At 51.1% G+C, this 17,726-nt stretch overlaps 1 protein-coding gene across 2 annotated transcripts in view; it reads left to right on the top strand.

Annotated features, from left to right (window-relative positions):
• The window catches only part of gemin5 (gem (nuclear organelle) associated protein 5), a 76,400-nt gene that overhangs the window by 52,566 nt on the left and 6,108 nt on the right, over window positions 1-17,726 (top strand). For both annotated transcript variants that reach the window (XM_063053030.1, XM_063053029.1), the window contains exons 18-25: window positions 382-504; window positions 1,128-1,223; window positions 2,418-2,555; window positions 3,633-3,780; window positions 7,132-7,251; window positions 8,354-8,564; window positions 11,123-11,386; window positions 14,878-15,040. In XM_063053030.1, the coding sequence (XP_062909100.1) occupies window positions 382-504; window positions 1,128-1,223; window positions 2,418-2,555; window positions 3,633-3,780; window positions 7,132-7,251; window positions 8,354-8,564; window positions 11,123-11,386; window positions 14,878-15,040 (1,263 nt within the window). The remainder of the gene's footprint in view (window positions 1-381; window positions 505-1,127; window positions 1,224-2,417; window positions 2,556-3,632; window positions 3,781-7,131; window positions 7,252-8,353; window positions 8,565-11,122; window positions 11,387-14,877; window positions 15,041-17,726) is intronic.

Below are 17,726 nucleotides of genomic sequence, written 5' to 3' on the forward strand. Positions count from 1 at the left end.
TTTTAGATGACACGGCAAATCTTTCCAATCGTCTGTGAAAGTAGAGATGTCGCTGTGCTTTCTACCTGTGACACTTGCACGCTGGAGCCAGGACAGATCCTCTGAATCTGACTGCTTGCAAGAAAATGAATCTTAGGGTTGTATATGGTGACATACATGTACTTTGATAGAATCTGCTTTCAACTTTGAACATGGGCATCTGGGGACTAGCAGGGAAGGTGGTGTGCTCGGCATGGACCATTTATGCTGAAGGTCCATTTTCTGTGCTGTATGACTTTGAGGAGAGTGGAGGAAAGTATTAGGTGATGTTGGAGGTAGGTATTTTTGCCACTGAGTGGTAGGTGCTGACTGTAGCTCTGGACTGCGATGTTTGTGTTGCAGAGGCTCTGGTGAAGAAGAAGAAGGTCCGGTCGATGCTTCCGCTGAGTACGGCCAACGATCACAGGACCAAGGACGAGCTCCATGCTGACTGCATCAACCTCGCCAATATCCTGTACACACAGGGTGAGTGGGTGCTCCCCCCCACCTCCATCGGAGCTAACCCCTTCTTCCTTCTTCTCCCCCCACCCCCGGTGGGTCCCCCCAACTCTCTCTCTCCCCCCGCCCCCGCCCACATGTTCACTCATCCCCCCTCTCTGCCCCCAAACCCATTTCTCTCTCCTCCTCTCTGCCCACTGGATCCCACTCACATTTAACCCCCCACCACCACATCCCAATCTTGTCTTGCCTCTAGTGCCCTCACCCTGGGTCTCTCTCTCTCCCACCCCTCCACCTGACCCACCATTCTTTCTTCCTTCTCTGTGGCCCACCGCGATGTCTCATCACTTTCTCCCCTCCCTGCACTGCACCACCATCTCTCTTCCCGTTCTCCCCTCTCTGTGCGCCCTTACCATCTCACTTCCCTCTCCCTACCTCACCTAGAACCATCTCTCCCCCACCCCCTCTGTGACCCTCTGCCCCAACCCCCCATGGGGGGGGGGCCACTCGTTTGCTCTCTCCTCTTCTTCATCCCCAACCCCTCTCTCGCTTCCACCTCTGCAAACCAGCCATCACATCTCTCTTTTTCTCTGTCTGTGTCTCCCAACTCCATCAGTATCTCACTCGCCCGGCGTGTGGTCTTGTTGCAGGGTCCGACAGCCGCGGGCAGGCGGGGTCAGGAGACCAGATACAGCTCGGCCTCTTCGTGGACCGACCGGCGCTCTACCAGATGTTCCAGGAGGAAGGTAAGGACCTGGGTTGGTGATCTGTATCCGGCTGGGGGTAGGGGGGACGTGACTCCCACAGTCCGGTGAGATGCAATCCATGAACAGGTACTTCAATGTCTGTTCACAAATCAGATGGCGGAGGGGAAGAAGCTGTTCCTGAAACATTGAGTGTGTGTCTTCCGGCTTCTGCACCTCCTACATGAGATAGTAATGAGAAGAGGGCATGTCCTGCGTGGCGAGGGCTCTTAAAGATGGAAGCCGCTTTTTGAGGCATTGCCTTTTGAAGATGTCCTCGAAATGGGAGGCCTGTGCCCAGAGATTCTGCAGACGCTGGAAATCCAGAGCAACACGCACAAAATATTGAAGGAACCCAACAGGTCAGGCAGCATCTATGGAGGTGAATAAATGGTCAACAGTTCGGGCTGAGACCCTTCATCAAGATGGGAAAGGAAGGGGGCAGAAGGCAGGGTTCTTATTCTGGACTCTGCCCCCTTCTTTTCTAGTCCTGATGAAGGGTTTTTCTAGCATGTGCCAGCGATGTAGCCCCACCTCCAGGAAGAAGACTGGCCACCGACCTTGTCTGTATACCCCTGATGATCTTCATCTCTACAGCGCAATACAGGCCCTTCAGCCTACAATGAAGTGTTGACCCTTTAACCTAATCGGTGAGATCAATCTCACCCTTCCCTCCCACGTAACCCTCCATTTTCCTATCATTCATGTGCCTAAGGGGCTTTTAAATGCTCCTAATGCATTTGTCTCTACCGCCACCCCTGACAGCACCCACCACTCTTGTTAAAAAACTTACCTCACTGTACTTTCCATCTATCATCTTAAAATTATAACCTCTTCTATTGGTGGCTCTACCATCACCCCAGTGTAAAAAAAATAAATAAAAACCTACCTCTGACATCCCTCCCCCCCCCCACCCCCCCCCACACACACACACACTTTCCTGCAATTAACTTAAAATTACACGCTAACATATTAGCCATTTCCACCCTGGGAAGAAGTCTCTGGCTGTCCACTCGATCTCTGCCTCTCATCATCTTGTACACCTCTACCAAGTCACCTCTCATCCTCCTCCACTCCAAAGAGAAAAGCCCCAGCTCGCCCAGTCTCTCAAAAACCACGAAGTAACATTGTAAGGTTTATCCATTAGGTTTCCTGCTGCCACTTCTCGGCACCCAGCCTCTGCTTTCTGTTCGACAGCTGGGAACCACGTTGAGGCGGGTCATCCCGAGATGCGTTATCAACTGCTGCTGTGGAAAGGCGACGTGAAGGGAGCCCTGGAGATGGCCATCGAGAGGGGGGAGCTGAACGACACCTTGGTCGCCGTAGCACCCATGGGTGAGTTTCTTTCCGGACACGGGTAACCAATAGGAACCTTCTTCCTCTCCAACACCCGCTAATGTTTACTGACGCAAATATTTCCTTCAAAAAAAATTAAATTGCACTCAGAGTCTGTGGTGGGATTTGAACTCGGACCATGCAGTCTTGCGTTGCTGCTGCCAGTACATTCTCTTTCCTTGTGAGCTGAGCAGATTCCTCCTTTAGCTGAGCAGATTCCTCCTTTGTCCTTGTTCTTTAACCATTTTTGTTTGGGAGGGACGTAGCCAACCTGTATTATTCCTGCTGTGAGAATACATATGAGACAGTGTGGTGAGAACTTCACTCTGTATCCAACCAAAGGCCTTAGGAGAGTGTGGTGGGAGCTGTACTCTGTCTATTCTGTGCAGTAAACAGAAAGAAGGTATTTTAACGTGCTACAATCCCAAAATCAATCAGTATAAATAACTACAATAATCAAACAATGAGACTATTATTGTTCTCATTCTCACCTGTGTTATGACCAGGAGTGTGTGATGAGTATTACTCCATATCTAACCCCTCTGGTCCCTGACCAGGAATGTGTAATGGGACCGTGTGGGAGGAGTTTTACTCCATATCTAACCCGTGTTGTCCCTGACCTGCGAGTGTGTGATGAGTTTTACTCCATATCTAACCCCTCTTGTCCCTGACCGGGAGTGTGTGATGGGACAGTGTGGTGGGAGCTTCACTCTGTCTAATCTGTGCTGGCCCTGACCTGGGAGTGTGTGATGTGATGAGACAGTGTAGAGGGAGCTTCACTCTGTGCCTAACCTGTACTGTCCCTATCCTGTGTGTGTGTGTGTGTGTGTGTGTGTGTGTGTGTGTGTGTGTGTGTGAGAGAGAGAGATGGGACAGTGTGGCAGAAGCTTCCCTCTGTATTTAGCACGTGCCGTCGCTGACCTTGGACAATGTATAGAGAGTTTAACTCCATATCTGACTCGTGCTGGCTGTGCTGTGTATGTGTGTGTTGGTGCCTGAAATGGATGACACCCCTCTCTGGGGGGGAGGGTTCTGCCTGGAAGGGGGTTTCATCCAGATGCTGTTGTTGGATTACAGCTGGCTACGCGGTTTGGGTGCGGACAGTCGAAGCGTTTGTCAGACAGCTATGTCTCCAGGAGCATTTCACCAAGGCGGCCACCCTCCTGCTCTCCATTCACCGGGTGTACGAGGCAGTCCAGCTGTTGAAGGACCACCAGATGTTCCGGTAGGAGGGGGTGGTGGGAGTTACCGTGCTATTGTCTCTTGAATCGTGATGGTGGGGTGGTCTAATACTGATCTGGATTGGCAGAGGAATACAAAACCCAACACTAGCTTGTGAGGCCATTCAGCCCCCAATGCCCTGCTTTCTCCCACAACCCTGTTTCTCCCACCGCCCCAGGCTTTCCTGGGGGGACAGGGGGTCAGGGAGATAAAGTAAGAAGCTGGGAGGTGATAGGTGGAAGAGGTAAAGGTCTGTAGAAGAAGGAGTCTGACAGGAGAGGAGGGTGGACCATGGGAGAAAGGGAAGGGCGAGGGAAACGAAAGGGAGGTGATGGACAGGTGAGGAGAAGGGAAAAGGGTTGAGGGGGGAACCAGAATGGGGAATGGAAAACGAGAACGGGTTTGGGGGAGGGAGGGAAGGGGGAGAGAAATCACCAGAAGTTTGAGAAATCGATGTTCATGCTATTGGGTTGGAGGCAACCCAGACAGAATACGAGCAGAATTAGGCCATTCGGCCCATTGAGGCAATTCCACCATTTCATTGTGGCTGATTTGGCCCCATTCTCCTGCCTTCTCCCCGTAAGCACTGACGCCCTGACCAATCAAGAACCTATCGACCTCTGCTTTAAATACTATATACCCAAAGACCTGGTCTCTGCAGCTATCGGTGGCAATGAATTCCATAAATTCATCATGCTCTGGCTAAAGAAATTCTTCATCTCTGTTCTAAAGGGACGTCCTTCTATTCAAAAGCTGTGCCTCCTGGTCCTAGCAACTCCCTCCCCACCCCCCCCCCACACACATGATAAGAAACATCCTCTCCACGCCTTTCAATATTTGAAATCCCCTCTCATTCTTCTAAACTCCATTGAGTATAGGCCCAGAACCATTAAACACTCCGAAAATTGGTCAAGGGAGTTGACCATCCCACCATTCTACAACGTCCTCTGTCTGCCTTTCCATCTCCTGCTCCCTGTTGGAGGGGTGGGGTGGTTAGGGGAAAGATTGCATGGGACAAGCTGTGTATGGGGACAAACAGAAGTTACTGGAGGAACCTATCATCCTCCACTTTAAATATACCCGATGACTTGGCCTTCACAGCCATCTGTGGCAATGAATTCCACACATTCACCACCCCCGGCTATTGTTTGTTCTATTTTCACTGGGTACACTGTTTACTCTGTGGGCTTCACGTGAGCACGAAGTTTCAGCTCACCCTGGTGTCTGGGCCTGTACTCGCTGGAGATCAGGAGAATGAGGGAGGGGATCACATTGAAACCAATCGAATATTGAAAGGACTAGATAGAGTGGATGTGGAGAGGATGTTTCCTATGGTGGGGGAGTCTAGGACCAGAGGGAACAGCCTCAAAATAGAGGGATGTCCAAAGAGGATGCTGTCCAAGTTGCATGCCATCTTGGACAATGTCTCCCATCCACTACATAATGTACTGGGTGGGCACAGGAGTACATTCAGCCAGAGACTCATTCCACCGAGATGCAACACAGAGCGTCATAGGAAGTCATTCCTGCCTGTGGCCATCAAACTTTACAACTCCTCCCTCGGAGGGTCAGACACCCTGAGCCAATAGGCTGGTCCTGGACATTTCCTGGCATAATTTACATATTACTATTTAACTATTTATGGTTTTATTACTATTTAATTATTTATGGTGTAACTGTAGCGAAAACCAATTTCCCCCGGGATCAATAAAGTATGACTATGACTAGAACAGAGGAGGAGAAATTTCTTTCGCCAGAGGATGGCGAATCTGTGGAATTCATTGCTACAGACAGCTGTGGAGCCAAAGTCATTGGGTGTATTTAAAGCACGGGTTGATAGGTTCTTGATTAGTCAGGGCGTGAAAGGTTACGGGTGAAGGCAGGAGTATGGGTTGAGAGGGACAATGGATCAGCTGTGATTAAATGGCGAACATCTGTCCTCTCTCACTCACCTTCACCTATCACCTTCCAGCTTGTACTGCCTCCCTCCCCGCACCACCTTATTCTGGCTTCTGCCCCCTTTGGCTCTGAATTCAGCTCCCCAAAACCCTTAATTCCCCTGCTATGCAAGAAATTTATTGAACTGTGTCTTAGATCAATTTAATGAGGTTACCTCCCTGGGCAAAGAATTCCACAGATTCATTCCTGTCTGGGAAAGCAGTTTCTCCTCATCTCCGTCCTAAATCTATTCCGAATCTTGAGGCTATGTCCCCTAGTTCTAGTCTTGTTTACCAGTGGAAACAACTTCCTGCCTCTGTCTTATTAATCCCTTTCATAATTTTATATGAGAATTATTTTTATTTCGGGTTACAGCATAGTAACAGACATTTCCGGCCCACCAAGCCTGCTCTGCACAATTATACCCCCGTGACAAATGAACCTAATTGTCTTTGGGCCTTGGGAGGAAACCGGAGCACCCGGAGGAAACCAACGCGGATACGAGGAGAACGTACGAACTCCTTACAGACAGTGGCGGGAATTGAACCTGGGTCACTGGCACTGTAACAGTGTTCCGCTAGCTGTAGACTACCGTGCCTCTCCACGTGAACTGATCGCTGAGCACAACCTTGGGACACACTTCCAACGACTCTACCATGCATGTTCCCATTGTTTATTCATTTTATTTGTTTTGTTTGCTGTTTATCTGTTTATGTATTTGTATTTGCACATTGGTTGTTTGTCTTTGTGTGTAGTTTATCATTGATTCCATTGTATTTCTTTGTTCTACTTTGAATGCTCACAGGGCTGTATATGGTGACATATATGTACTTTGAAAGTAAATTTACTTTGAACATTTAACATATAGAACATACATCACAGGAACAGGTCCTTCGGCCCTTCGTCTCGGCCAAAAACGTTGACTGTTGCTTTCCACAGATGCTGCCCGACCTGCTGAGTTCCTCCAGCGTGTTGTGCATGTTGCTTCGGCCCACAATGTTGTGTCAAGCCATTTAAGTTAGTCACCAAATAGCCATCTAAATGAATCCCCTCTGCCTACACAATGTCCATATTCTTCCATTTTCCTCACATTCATGTGCCAATCTAAACGTCTCTTATGTTTCTGCCTCCCCCCACCCCAGGCACCCACCACTCTGTGTGTTTATAAAAACAACACAACTTGCCCCTCACATCTCCTTTGTAATTACCCCCTCACCTGAAATGCATGAAAAAGATGCTGTCTGTCTACTCAGTGCCTCTGATAATCTCGTAAGCCTCTATCGGCCCTCCCTGCAGCCTCCGCCACCCGGACATGTTTCTGTAAGACCCAACCTCTGGCCGTGCTTCTTGTGTGGTAGTGTTTTTGTAATTTGATGCTGTTCTACCTTGTTGAGAGATGTGAATCGTGTTTCAATAGAGAGGCCATCGCCCTCGCTAAGGCTGTTCTCCAGCCAGACGACCCTGTGCTGAGGGAGCTCTACACCCACTGGGCCAGCGTCATGGAGAAAGACGGCCACTACTCCATCGCAGCGAAGTGGTGAGTGGGAGCTGGTAATTCAGCCGGCCCAAATTCCAGACCTCCGAATCCTGTCACCGTTTGGAAGAATTCTCCTTTTTCTCCTGGGTGCTGTTGGTGAGATCTTGCTGTTGACGTTTCAGGCTGCACTATAGTCCCCGTACCATTTGGTTGTTTTCTGATTGCCCCTCTATTTATTGTCGCATATGTCGCCACAGAACACTACAGCACAGAAACAGGCCCTTCAGCCCATCTATTCCATGATGAAATGTTATTCTGCCAACTCCCATCAACTTGGATCCAGACCATAGCCCTCCATATCCCTCCATCCAAGCACCTATCCAGACTTCTCGTAAATGTTGAAATCCAACCTGCATCCACCAATTCTGCTGTCAGCTTGGTCCACATTCTCACAACTCTCTGAGCGGAGAAGTTACCCCTCATGTTCGCTTAAACATTTCACCTTTAACCCATGGCCTCTAGTTCTAATCTAGCTGTTCTATGTTGACAATATCTTCTGATGAAAGGTCTTCAACCTGAAATATTAACACTTGCTCCCCCTGTGGATGCTGCCAAGTGTTTCCAGCATTTAGAGTCAGAGCATTACAGCTCCAAAACAGGCCCTTCAGCCCGTCTAGTCCATGCCAAACAGTTTTCCTGCCTAATTCCCTCAACCACCTTCTGAACCACAGCCTCCAAACCCTTCTCATCCCTGAGCTTATCCGAACTTCTCTTAAATGTTGCAGTCGAACCTTCATCCACCACTTCCACTGGCAGCTGGTTGCAGAGTCTCACTACCCTCTGAGTGAAGAAGCTCCCCCTGAAGTCCCCTTCAACATTTCACCTTTCCATAGTCCTTCGAAAGTGGCATGCTGGACTTTTGAGTCCAGTGATCTGAATCCGTACGGGAGCTGTGGTAAAAAGCCATTCCCTTTATGCTCTCCCTTTTGTATCACACTTTTCCCGGATTTGATGAAAGGCCAGTGAATTAAGGCCGCGGGTAGGAATGCGGAGAGAGCTGAAAGGATGGTTGACAAGGACTCTGGGCCCACGGACCTGTTTCCATGGCGGCCAGTCCAGGTACGGTAACCGAACCCGCTCACCGCGCCTCCCTTTGTTCTAGCTACCTGGCAACCGAATCGCCCTACGACGCGGCAAAGGTCTTGGCGAAGAAGGGTGACGTGGCTTCTCTGCGGACGGCGGCCGAGGTGGCCTCCATCACTGGGGAGCGGGAGTTGTGCTCTCAGCTCTCCTCCAGATGTGCCTTGGACCTCCTGGCGCAGAGAGACTGGCTGGGAGCTCAGGACGTCCTGCGTGGGAATGACAGTCTGCTGGTAAGTTTCAGTCCGTCCCAACTGGGAAACGTGTCACCACACCTCCAAAACATCTAAGAACTTCCTCCCAGAAGCACTGCATGAGCTCCTTCACCAGAAGAGAAGAGGGGAAGGATATTTTGGGCCTGACGGGTAAGTTTTCCGCTCAGAGGATGGTGGGTGTACGGAACGAGCAGCCAGAGGAAGTGGACGAGGTGAGTACAGTTCCATGTTGTGGTGTTTGCCAAGTATGGCAATTAGCTTGCAGACATTTCATCCTCGGTGCGCCGTTGGTGTTTCCGTCTGGGAGTGCTCGTGTTTATAGTCATAGTCATACTTTATTGATCCCGGGGGAAATTGGTTTTCGTTACAGTTGCACCATAAATAATTAAATAGTAATATGTAAATTATGCCAGGAAATCATCCCAGGACCAGCCTATTGGCTCAGGGTGTCTGACCCTCCAAGGGAGGAGTTGTAAAGTTTGATGGCCACAGGCAGGAATGACTTCCTATGACGCTCTGTGTTGCATCTCGGTGGAATGAGTCTCTGGCTGAATGTACTCCTGTGCCCACCCAGTACATTATGTAGTGGATGGGAGACATTGTCCAAGATGGCATGCAACTTAGACAGCATCCTCTTTTCAGACACCACCGTCAGAGAGTCCAGTTCCATCCCCACAACATCACTGGCCTTACGAATGAGTTTGTTGATTCTGTTGGTGTCTGCCACCCTCAGCCTGCTGCCCCAGCACACAACAGCAAACATGATAGCACTGGCCACCACAGACTTGTAGAACATCCTCAGCATCTTCTGGCAGATGTTAAAGGACCTCAGTCTCCTCAGGAAATAGAGACGGCTCTGACCCTTCTTGTAGACAGCCTCAGTGTTCTTTGACTAGTCCAGTTTATTGTCAATTTGTATCCCCAGATATTTGTAATCCTCCACCATGTGCACACTGACTCTCTGGATGGAAACAGGGGTCACCGGTACCTTAGCTCTCCTCAGGCCTACCACCAGCTCCTGAGTCTTTTTCACATTAGGCTGCAGATAATTCTGCTCACACCATGTGACAAAGTTTCCTACTGTAGCCCTGTACTCAGCCTCATTTCCCTTGCTGATGCATCCAACTATGGCAGAGTCATCAGAAAACTTCTGAAGGTGACAAGACTCTGTGCAATAGTTGAAGTCCGAGGTGTAAATGGTGAAGAGAGGGCCCCGTTCGCTTGCCTCCGTCCTGATTGACTGCCCCTTCAGTTGACCTTTGAATTCAACTGTTTAGTGTTTCTTTGGCTCTTAAGCTTCATAGAGGGCGTCTATTTCAATAAGTTAGTTTATGGAGTTATCAGAAGAGATCAAAAGCTCTTAAAGGTTCTTGTGCCGGCTTCGTGTTTGCCTGGGCCAGAACCTCCGTGGTGTCCCCGTTAAAGTGGTGCCCTTCTCGGTCTTCATGGACCGAGATCAGCGACAGTGGATCATGTCTCCGTACCACCAGTCTGTGTTCCCGTAAACGAGTTGAGAGTTTACATCCTACTTGACCGACGTAGTTCTTGTTGCAGTCTCCCCAGGTGATCCTGCACACCGCATTGCTTTTGTTGAATGCCTTTACTGGTACCATGGTTCACTGCCGTCTTAGATGGGTACAATGACAACATTTAACAGAAAGCAGTGGGTAGGAAGGGGTCAGATGGATGTGGGCCAAACGCGGGGAATGGGATAACCTGAGGAAAGCATCTTGGTTAGCATGGACACGATGGGCCGAAAAGCCTGTTTCCCTGCTGTGTGGCTTTGGCTGTGGGTCAAAACCGTGGAACTCACTCCGTGACAGCATTGTTGGGAGACAGCAGCCTCAGCGACTGCACTGGCTCAAGAAGGCAGCTTGGGGTCCACGTCCACAAATCCCTCAAAGCTGCCGCGCAAGGTGACAGGGCCGTTAAGAAGGCTTAGTGTGTGTAGGCCTCAGAGTCCAAAAGCCCTGAGGACTTTTGCAGCTTTATAAAACCTTGGTTAGACCACACTGGGAATATTGTGTTCTGATCTGGAAGGATGTGGAAGCTTTAGAGAGGGTGGCAGAGGAGATTTACCATGATTATGATTATGATTATCTGATGCTGCCTGGATTAGTGAGCTGGTCTTATGAAGAGAGGTTTAATGTGCTCTTTGGCGAGAAGGAGATGAGAGGTGACTTGAGAGAGGTGTACAAGATGATAAGAGGGGTTCAGCTCCTGCCACTGTCTGTAAGTTCTCCCTGTGGAACGTGTGGGTTTCCTCCGGGTGCTCCGGTTTCCTCCCACAGTCCAAAGGTGTTCCAGCTGGTAGGTTAATAGGTCATTGTAAATTGTCCTGTGGTTAGCCTAGGGTTAAATTGGGGGGGGGGGTTGCTATGAGGCACAGCTCGAAGGGCCTGTTCCACAATGCAGCTCAATAAATAAATTAAAAATAAACACCAACACATCAGACGCCTTCTTAACCTCCCTATCGACTTGTGCAGCAACCTTGAGGGATTTAGAGACTTGGACTCTTCCTCCTCCTCCTGGGCTCTTGGGGCAGGGTCTCAGTGTGTGAACGTGCTTGTCCACAGGGTCAGAGGTTGGTGCTTTGTACCTACGAGCTGCTCTACAGGACCCTGGCCGAGAAGCAGCTGGTCCTCTGGAGGAGCATCGACCCTCCGCGTTACCACAGCTGGAGCCTCCATGCGGAGGGGAACCTCATCGACTCCATGCTGACCGTCTGGAGCAGCGAGTTCGGAGTCAGTATGGTGGACGAGTGCCGGCTGGAGGCGGCTTACGGCCAGCTGAGGACCACCGTGTACCCTGAGGCATCGGCCAACACACCGGCTAGACTGGTAACTGCATACCTCCTCCTCATCCGCCACAGTGTCTGTCCTCTCTCCTGGTCATTGTCCCATTCCACCTCATTCCACCCTGCCTATTCCTCCTCAGAAAGCCCTCAGCACCTCCCCATTGTCTCTGTCCTTCCTCAGTCTTGGGCCAAATGTCAACGGGTTTTCCAAATGTAAGAAGGCAGGAAGCCCCCTCTCAACTAACTCCTGGGTCATCCCCTCCATGGACTCTGTCTACACTTCTCACTGTCTCAGTAAAGCAGCCAGCGCAATCAAAAACCCCACCCACCCCAGACATTCTCTCTTCCCCCCTCTCCCATCGGGCAGAAGATACAAAAGCCTGAAAGCACATCCCAGCAGGCTCAAGGACAGCCTCTACCCCACTGTTATATTGATTGGTCACCTCGTACTGTAAAATGACCCAACACTCTACCTTGCACCTTACTGCCTGTCCACACTGCACTTTTTCAGTAGGTGTAACACTTTATTCTGAATTTTCAGGATCCGAGTCGGGTTTATTAGCATTGGCCCCCCCAGTTTAGACTCATCATAAATATGGCGACTGTTTTCTCGAGCTCCATCCACCAAAAGCAGAACTTCCCAGTGGTCAAACATATTAATCCTGATTCTCTGATTCTCATTGCCATTTGGACATGTTGGTCCGTGACTGCCTCTTGTGCCATGACGAGACCACCTTCAGGGTGGAGGAGCAACACCTCAGATTGGTTGATGGGAGCGGGCAGTTTAAAGTGGACAGGAACGGGCAGTTTAAAGTGGACAGGAACGGGCAGTTTAAAGCGGATAGGAACGGGCAGTTTAAAGCGGATAGGAGCAGCAGTTTAAAATGGATGGGAGCGGGCAGTTTAAAGCGGACGGGAGCGGGCAGTTTAAAGCGGATAGGACGTTGGCATCCGTTAGTCTTGCGAGACCATGGATCTACGCCTGGAAAGTCTTCACTCTCCAGGGAGCAGGCCTGGGCAAGATTGTATGGAAGACCGGTAGTTGCCCATGCTGCGTCTCCCCTCTCCACGACACCAATATTGTCCAAGGGCAGTAGAACCCATACAGCTTGGCACCGGTGTCTCCGCAGAGCAATGTATGATTAAGTGCCTTGCTCAAGGACACAACATGCTGCCTCCGCTGGGGCTCGAACTCACAACCTTCAGATCACTAGTTGAATGCCTTAACCACCTGGCCAAGTGGATAGGACCGGGCAGTTTAAAGTCGATAGGAGTGGGCAGTTTAAAGTGGACAGGAGTGGGCAGTTTAAAGTCGACAGGAGTGGGCAGCTTAAGTGGACAGGAACAGGCAGTTTAAAGTCGATAGGAGTGGGCAGTTTAAAGTGGAGAGGAGTGGGCAATAGACCGACAGGGCTGTTGCTGTGTTGTTCTTTTCTATGACTCTGACTTTATTCTGTCTTGGTAGCTTCCAATTTGATGGCACGAATGTTGATTTCTCCTTCTGGTAACCAAATTTGCCCCTCGCCCCAACCCTTTATTGCCCACTCTGATTTATTTTTCTTCTCACCTCCCTCTGGGTCTCCTCCTTCTTCCCCTTCCCCCATGGTCCACTCTCCCCTCTATCGGATTCCTCCTTCTCCAGCCCTTTACCGTTCTCACTCACCTGGCCCCACCTATTACAGCTATCCTCCTTCCCCTCCCCTCCTTTATATTCTGGCATCTCCTCCCTTTCTTTCCAGCCCTGAAGAAGGGTCCCGGCCCAAAATGTCGAAGGTTTATTTATTTCCACAGATGCTGCCTGATCTGCTGAGTTTTGTCTGTGTGTGTGTGTTGCTTTGGATTTCCAACATCTGCAGAACTTCTGTTTATTGTAAGAACCCTTTTACAGGCTGTAAAATTTGTGCTTTTGCACCTGAAGTACAGTGTTAAGACATAAAATTACTATAATTACAAAAAAATGTGCAAAAACAGGAATAACGAGGTAGTGTTCATAGACAGTTCAGATGGCGGGGGTAAGAAGCTGGTCCTAAAATATTGGAGTGTGGGTCTTCAGGCTCTGGTACCTGCTCCCTGATGGTAGTCATGAGAAGAGGGCACATCCTGGATGGCGAGGGTCCTTCGTGGTGGATGCTGCCTGCTTGAGGCGCCATCTCCTGAAGATGTCCCCAGAGGTGGACAAGATTGTGTCCGTGATGAAGCTGGTTGGATCTACAACCCTCCCTCTGCAGCCTCGTGTGATCCTGTGCGGTGGAGCCTCCAGACCAGGCTGGGATACAACCAGGCAGAACGCTCTCCACCACAGATCTGCAGAAGTTTGCAAGGATCTCTGGTGCCGCACGGTTCTGGTTTTCCTCTGTTCCACCTCAGCGCACTGATGTGAGGAGGTGATTGCATTGGATGGCATGCAGGGCGTTTGTCACTGCTCCTCAGTACATGTGACAGGTTACTAGTTTTCCCATCTCCGGCCAAGGTCCCCACAACTCCTCCGCCACATCCCCCTATGCTTTCCTCCAAATACCTTAAAGTTATGCCCCCTTGTACTAACATTTCTGCCCTGGGAAAAAGTCTCTGGCTGTCCATTCTATCACTCAGTTCCTTAAGGTTGTTACAGCTGGGGGTGGTAATGGGAACCATCTCCCATTACCTATAAAATGCTCCCAATGGTGTACGCCTCTGCCAACCAAGTCCAGCTCCTGGCCTTCATGTGTGCCTTAGCCACTAAGCCCAGCGGAACTGTTTCTACTGACGGGAGAAGGGGCAAAGGCAGGTTACTGGCGTCTTAAAACAAGTCGCTTCAGGCAGATGGGGGTTGTTGACCGAGGTTGGCAGTTCAGCCAGAAGGAGAAAAACTCCGATCTCAAACCTCTGCTGCCTTGTAACCGTACCTACTCGTGGAGAAGGCTTCGGGAGTAAACCCTGAGGAAAAATCCGTAACTGGAGTCCCTAAGGCAGTCCTACGTTGAGTTCGACGCTGACTGGCAACTCTTGCGATGCCGCTGATACCAAACTGTATCGGTCTCTGCCATTAATTTGGATTCATCAGCTGTGTGGAGAGGGGGAGCCCGCTACACGGGCACTGCTTGCTCTCCATATTGTACACCCCTAGTATGTGTATCATGTGAATGGCCATGACATAATATACGGCTATGGTCGAACTCGACCAACAGAGGGCCTTGTTGTCCACTCTATCTGTGCCACGCAGGGCTGCCTTTCGGATGCCAACTCCAGGGTTTACTCCCAAACCCTTCCCCATGAGTGGGTGTCGACGCGAGGCAGCGGAGGGTTGAGATCAGATGAGCTGCCAACTATGCTAATTATCACCCTGTACACCTCTGCCGAGTCACCTCTCATCCTCCTGTCGGAAAAGGAAACTAGAGCTCACTCAGTCTTTCCTCATAAGACACACTCCCTAATCCAGGCGGTGGGCTGGGGTTCTTGGTTTCCTGCCCCCTCCCCGATCGTACCCCCTGCACAAGCCGCAATCCCCAGGTCAGAGTTCAGCCCAACAGTGACTCGGAAACCCCTGTCTCCCAGTTACAGCTGCAGATGTCTCACGAGCTGAGCCTGGCTCTGTCCTGCACGCTGCTCTCCAACTACGCCGAGTCCGTTGTCACCCTGCTGAAGGTTCTTGTCCGGTGTCTCAGCGCTGGAAACTTCACATTGATGCAAGAAATCGGCAAAGTGCTTTTCCCAAAGGGTAAGTGAAGTTCTTTCTGCACCAGGGGTTCCCTGCCTGGGGTTCACAGACCCCTCGGTTAACGGTAGGGGTCCATGGTATTAAAAAATGTTGGGAACACCTGCTCTACACTGACCCGTTAATATACTCTCAGGATAAAATTGCCTCCACACCGTCCTGTCACACACTCTCAGGGTCCGGTGATGTCAGCTGGCATCATTCTTCCTCCGGAGGGGCTGCGGTCTTCACGACGAGATGCAGCTACCGCCGGCGGGCGTCAGCCGTGCTGCTTTGTGGAGTCTGCCCGGCTTCTATCAGGACGTACTGAGAGTCTGGAACATGGTCGCCTCAGGCCGGGAATCCCCTCCTCTGGCAGAGGGCGGAGTCCTGGCCATGTCAATGGATGTCGGAGCGACTCAGGCTGAGCTGCTTGTCAGGCCTAGGCCCCGCAATCTTATCCGAGAGAGAGCCGAGTCCACACAACCTGAGCCATCTCTCCTCAACAACCACAATCCCATTCAGGGATGCAAATAGGGGGTACCTCTACGGGCTGCAACTCCACACCCTCCACTTCCTAGCCCTTGTCCACCGTCCCGACACGCCATGGCGGTCAGTCTTTCCACCTGGAGGTGAGGGAGGTCCCCAGTGGAAGTCCCTTTACGAGGGAGTTCTTCCCAAGCACCTGGGGGATCTGGGGTGGAGGCTGCTGCACAGAGCGGTGCCCTGCAATAAGTTCTTTAGTTTGTACACCGATCTCCCAGCCGCACGTCACTTCTGTGGGCTGGAGGAGACCGTATACCACATGTACATGGAGTGTGTGAGGCTGCAGTCCTTTTTTGCGTATCTGTGTGGGCTGCTTCTCACCTTCTGGTTGCATTTTAGTCCCACCCTATTTATATACAATCATCCAGTAAGGAGGGGGGCACAGAGGGATGAGGATGTCCTTATCAACTTGCTCCTGGGGGGGCGAAAACAGCCAACCGTGGGTCTTGGAAACGGGTGGCGGGAGGATCTGGCCGGGTAGACTGCCTGGCAATGTTTAGGGGGTATGTTCGTGCCCGGGTAGATATTGAGAAGGAACACGCGCTGTCCACGGCGACCATGGAGGCGTTCCGGGACCGTTGGGCTCCGCGGGGGGTAATTGCCATCATTGACAGAGATGGAAACATTTTAGTTTAATGTGTATTGTCTATTTGTAGTAAAGTAATTGTGTTAGTCACTGTTTTGTATATATAGCACTGAATTTGTAATAAAAATATTTTGTATATTTTAAAAAAAAGGGTCAAACACAGAGTAAAGCTCCCTCCACACTGTCCCATCACACACACCCGGAGTCAGACTGAGTGAAGCTCCCTCCACACTGTACCATCACACACACCCGGGGTCAGACTGAGTGAAGCTCCCTCCACACTGTACCATCACACACACCCGGGGTCAGACTGAGTGAAGCTCCCTCCACACTGTACCATCACACACACCCGGAGTCAGACTGAGTGAAGCTCCCTCCACACTGTACCATCACACACACCCGGGGTCAGACTGAGTGAAGCTCCCTCCACACTGTACCATCACACACACCCGGGGTCAGACTGAGTGAAGCTCCCTCCACACTGTACCATCACACACACCCGGGGTCAGACTGAGTGAAGCTCCCTCCACACTGTACCATCACACACACCCGGGGTCAGACTGAGTGAAGCTCCCTCCACACTGTACCATCACACACACCCGGGGTCAGACTGAGTGAAGCTCCCTCCACACTGTACCATCACACACACCCGGAGTCAGACTGAGTGAAGCTCCCTCCACACTGTACCATCACACACACCCGGGGTCAGACTGAGTGAAGCTCCCTCCACACTGTACCATCACACACACCCGGGGTCAGACTGAGTGAAGCTCCCTCCACACTGTACCATCACACACACCCGGGGTCAGACTGAGTGAAGCTCCCTCCACACTGTACCATCACACACACCCGGGGTCAGACTGAGTGAAGCTCCCTCCACACTGTACCATCACACACACCCGGGGTCAGACTGAGTGAAGCTCCCTCCACACTGTCCCATCACACACTCCCAGTGTCAGACACAGTGAAGCTCCCTCCACACTGTCCCATCACACACACCCGGTGTCAGACACAGAGTGTAGCTCGTTCTACACTGTCTCATCACACACTCTTGGGTCAGACACAGTGAAGCTCACTTCACACTGTCCCATCACATTCTCCCGGGGTTAGACACAGAGTGAAGCTCGCTCACGGGTTAGACACAGAGTGAACCTCCCTCCACACCATCCCATCACACACTCCCAGGGTCAGACACAGAGTGAATCTCCCTCCACGCCATCCCATCACACACTCCCAGGGTCAGACACAGAGTGAATCTCCCTCCACGCCATCCCATCACACACTCCCAGGGTCAGACACAGAGTGAATCTCCCTCCACACCATCCCATCACACACTCCCAGGGTCAGACACAGAGTGAATCTCCCTCCACGCCATCCCATCACACACTCCCAGGGTCAGACACAGAGTGAATCTCCCTCCACGCCATCCCATCACACACTCCCGGAGTCAGACTGAGTGAAGCTCCCTCCGCACTGTCCCATCACACACTCCCGGGGTCAGACAGGGTGTAGCTCACTCTGAACCGTCCCATCACACACTCCCGGGGTTAGACACAGAGTGAACCTCCCTCCACACCG

This window comes from Mobula hypostoma, chromosome 7, assembly GCF_963921235.1.
Source record: "Mobula hypostoma chromosome 7, sMobHyp1.1, whole genome shotgun sequence".
NCBI lineage: Eukaryota > Metazoa > Chordata > Chondrichthyes > Myliobatiformes > Myliobatidae > Mobula > Mobula hypostoma.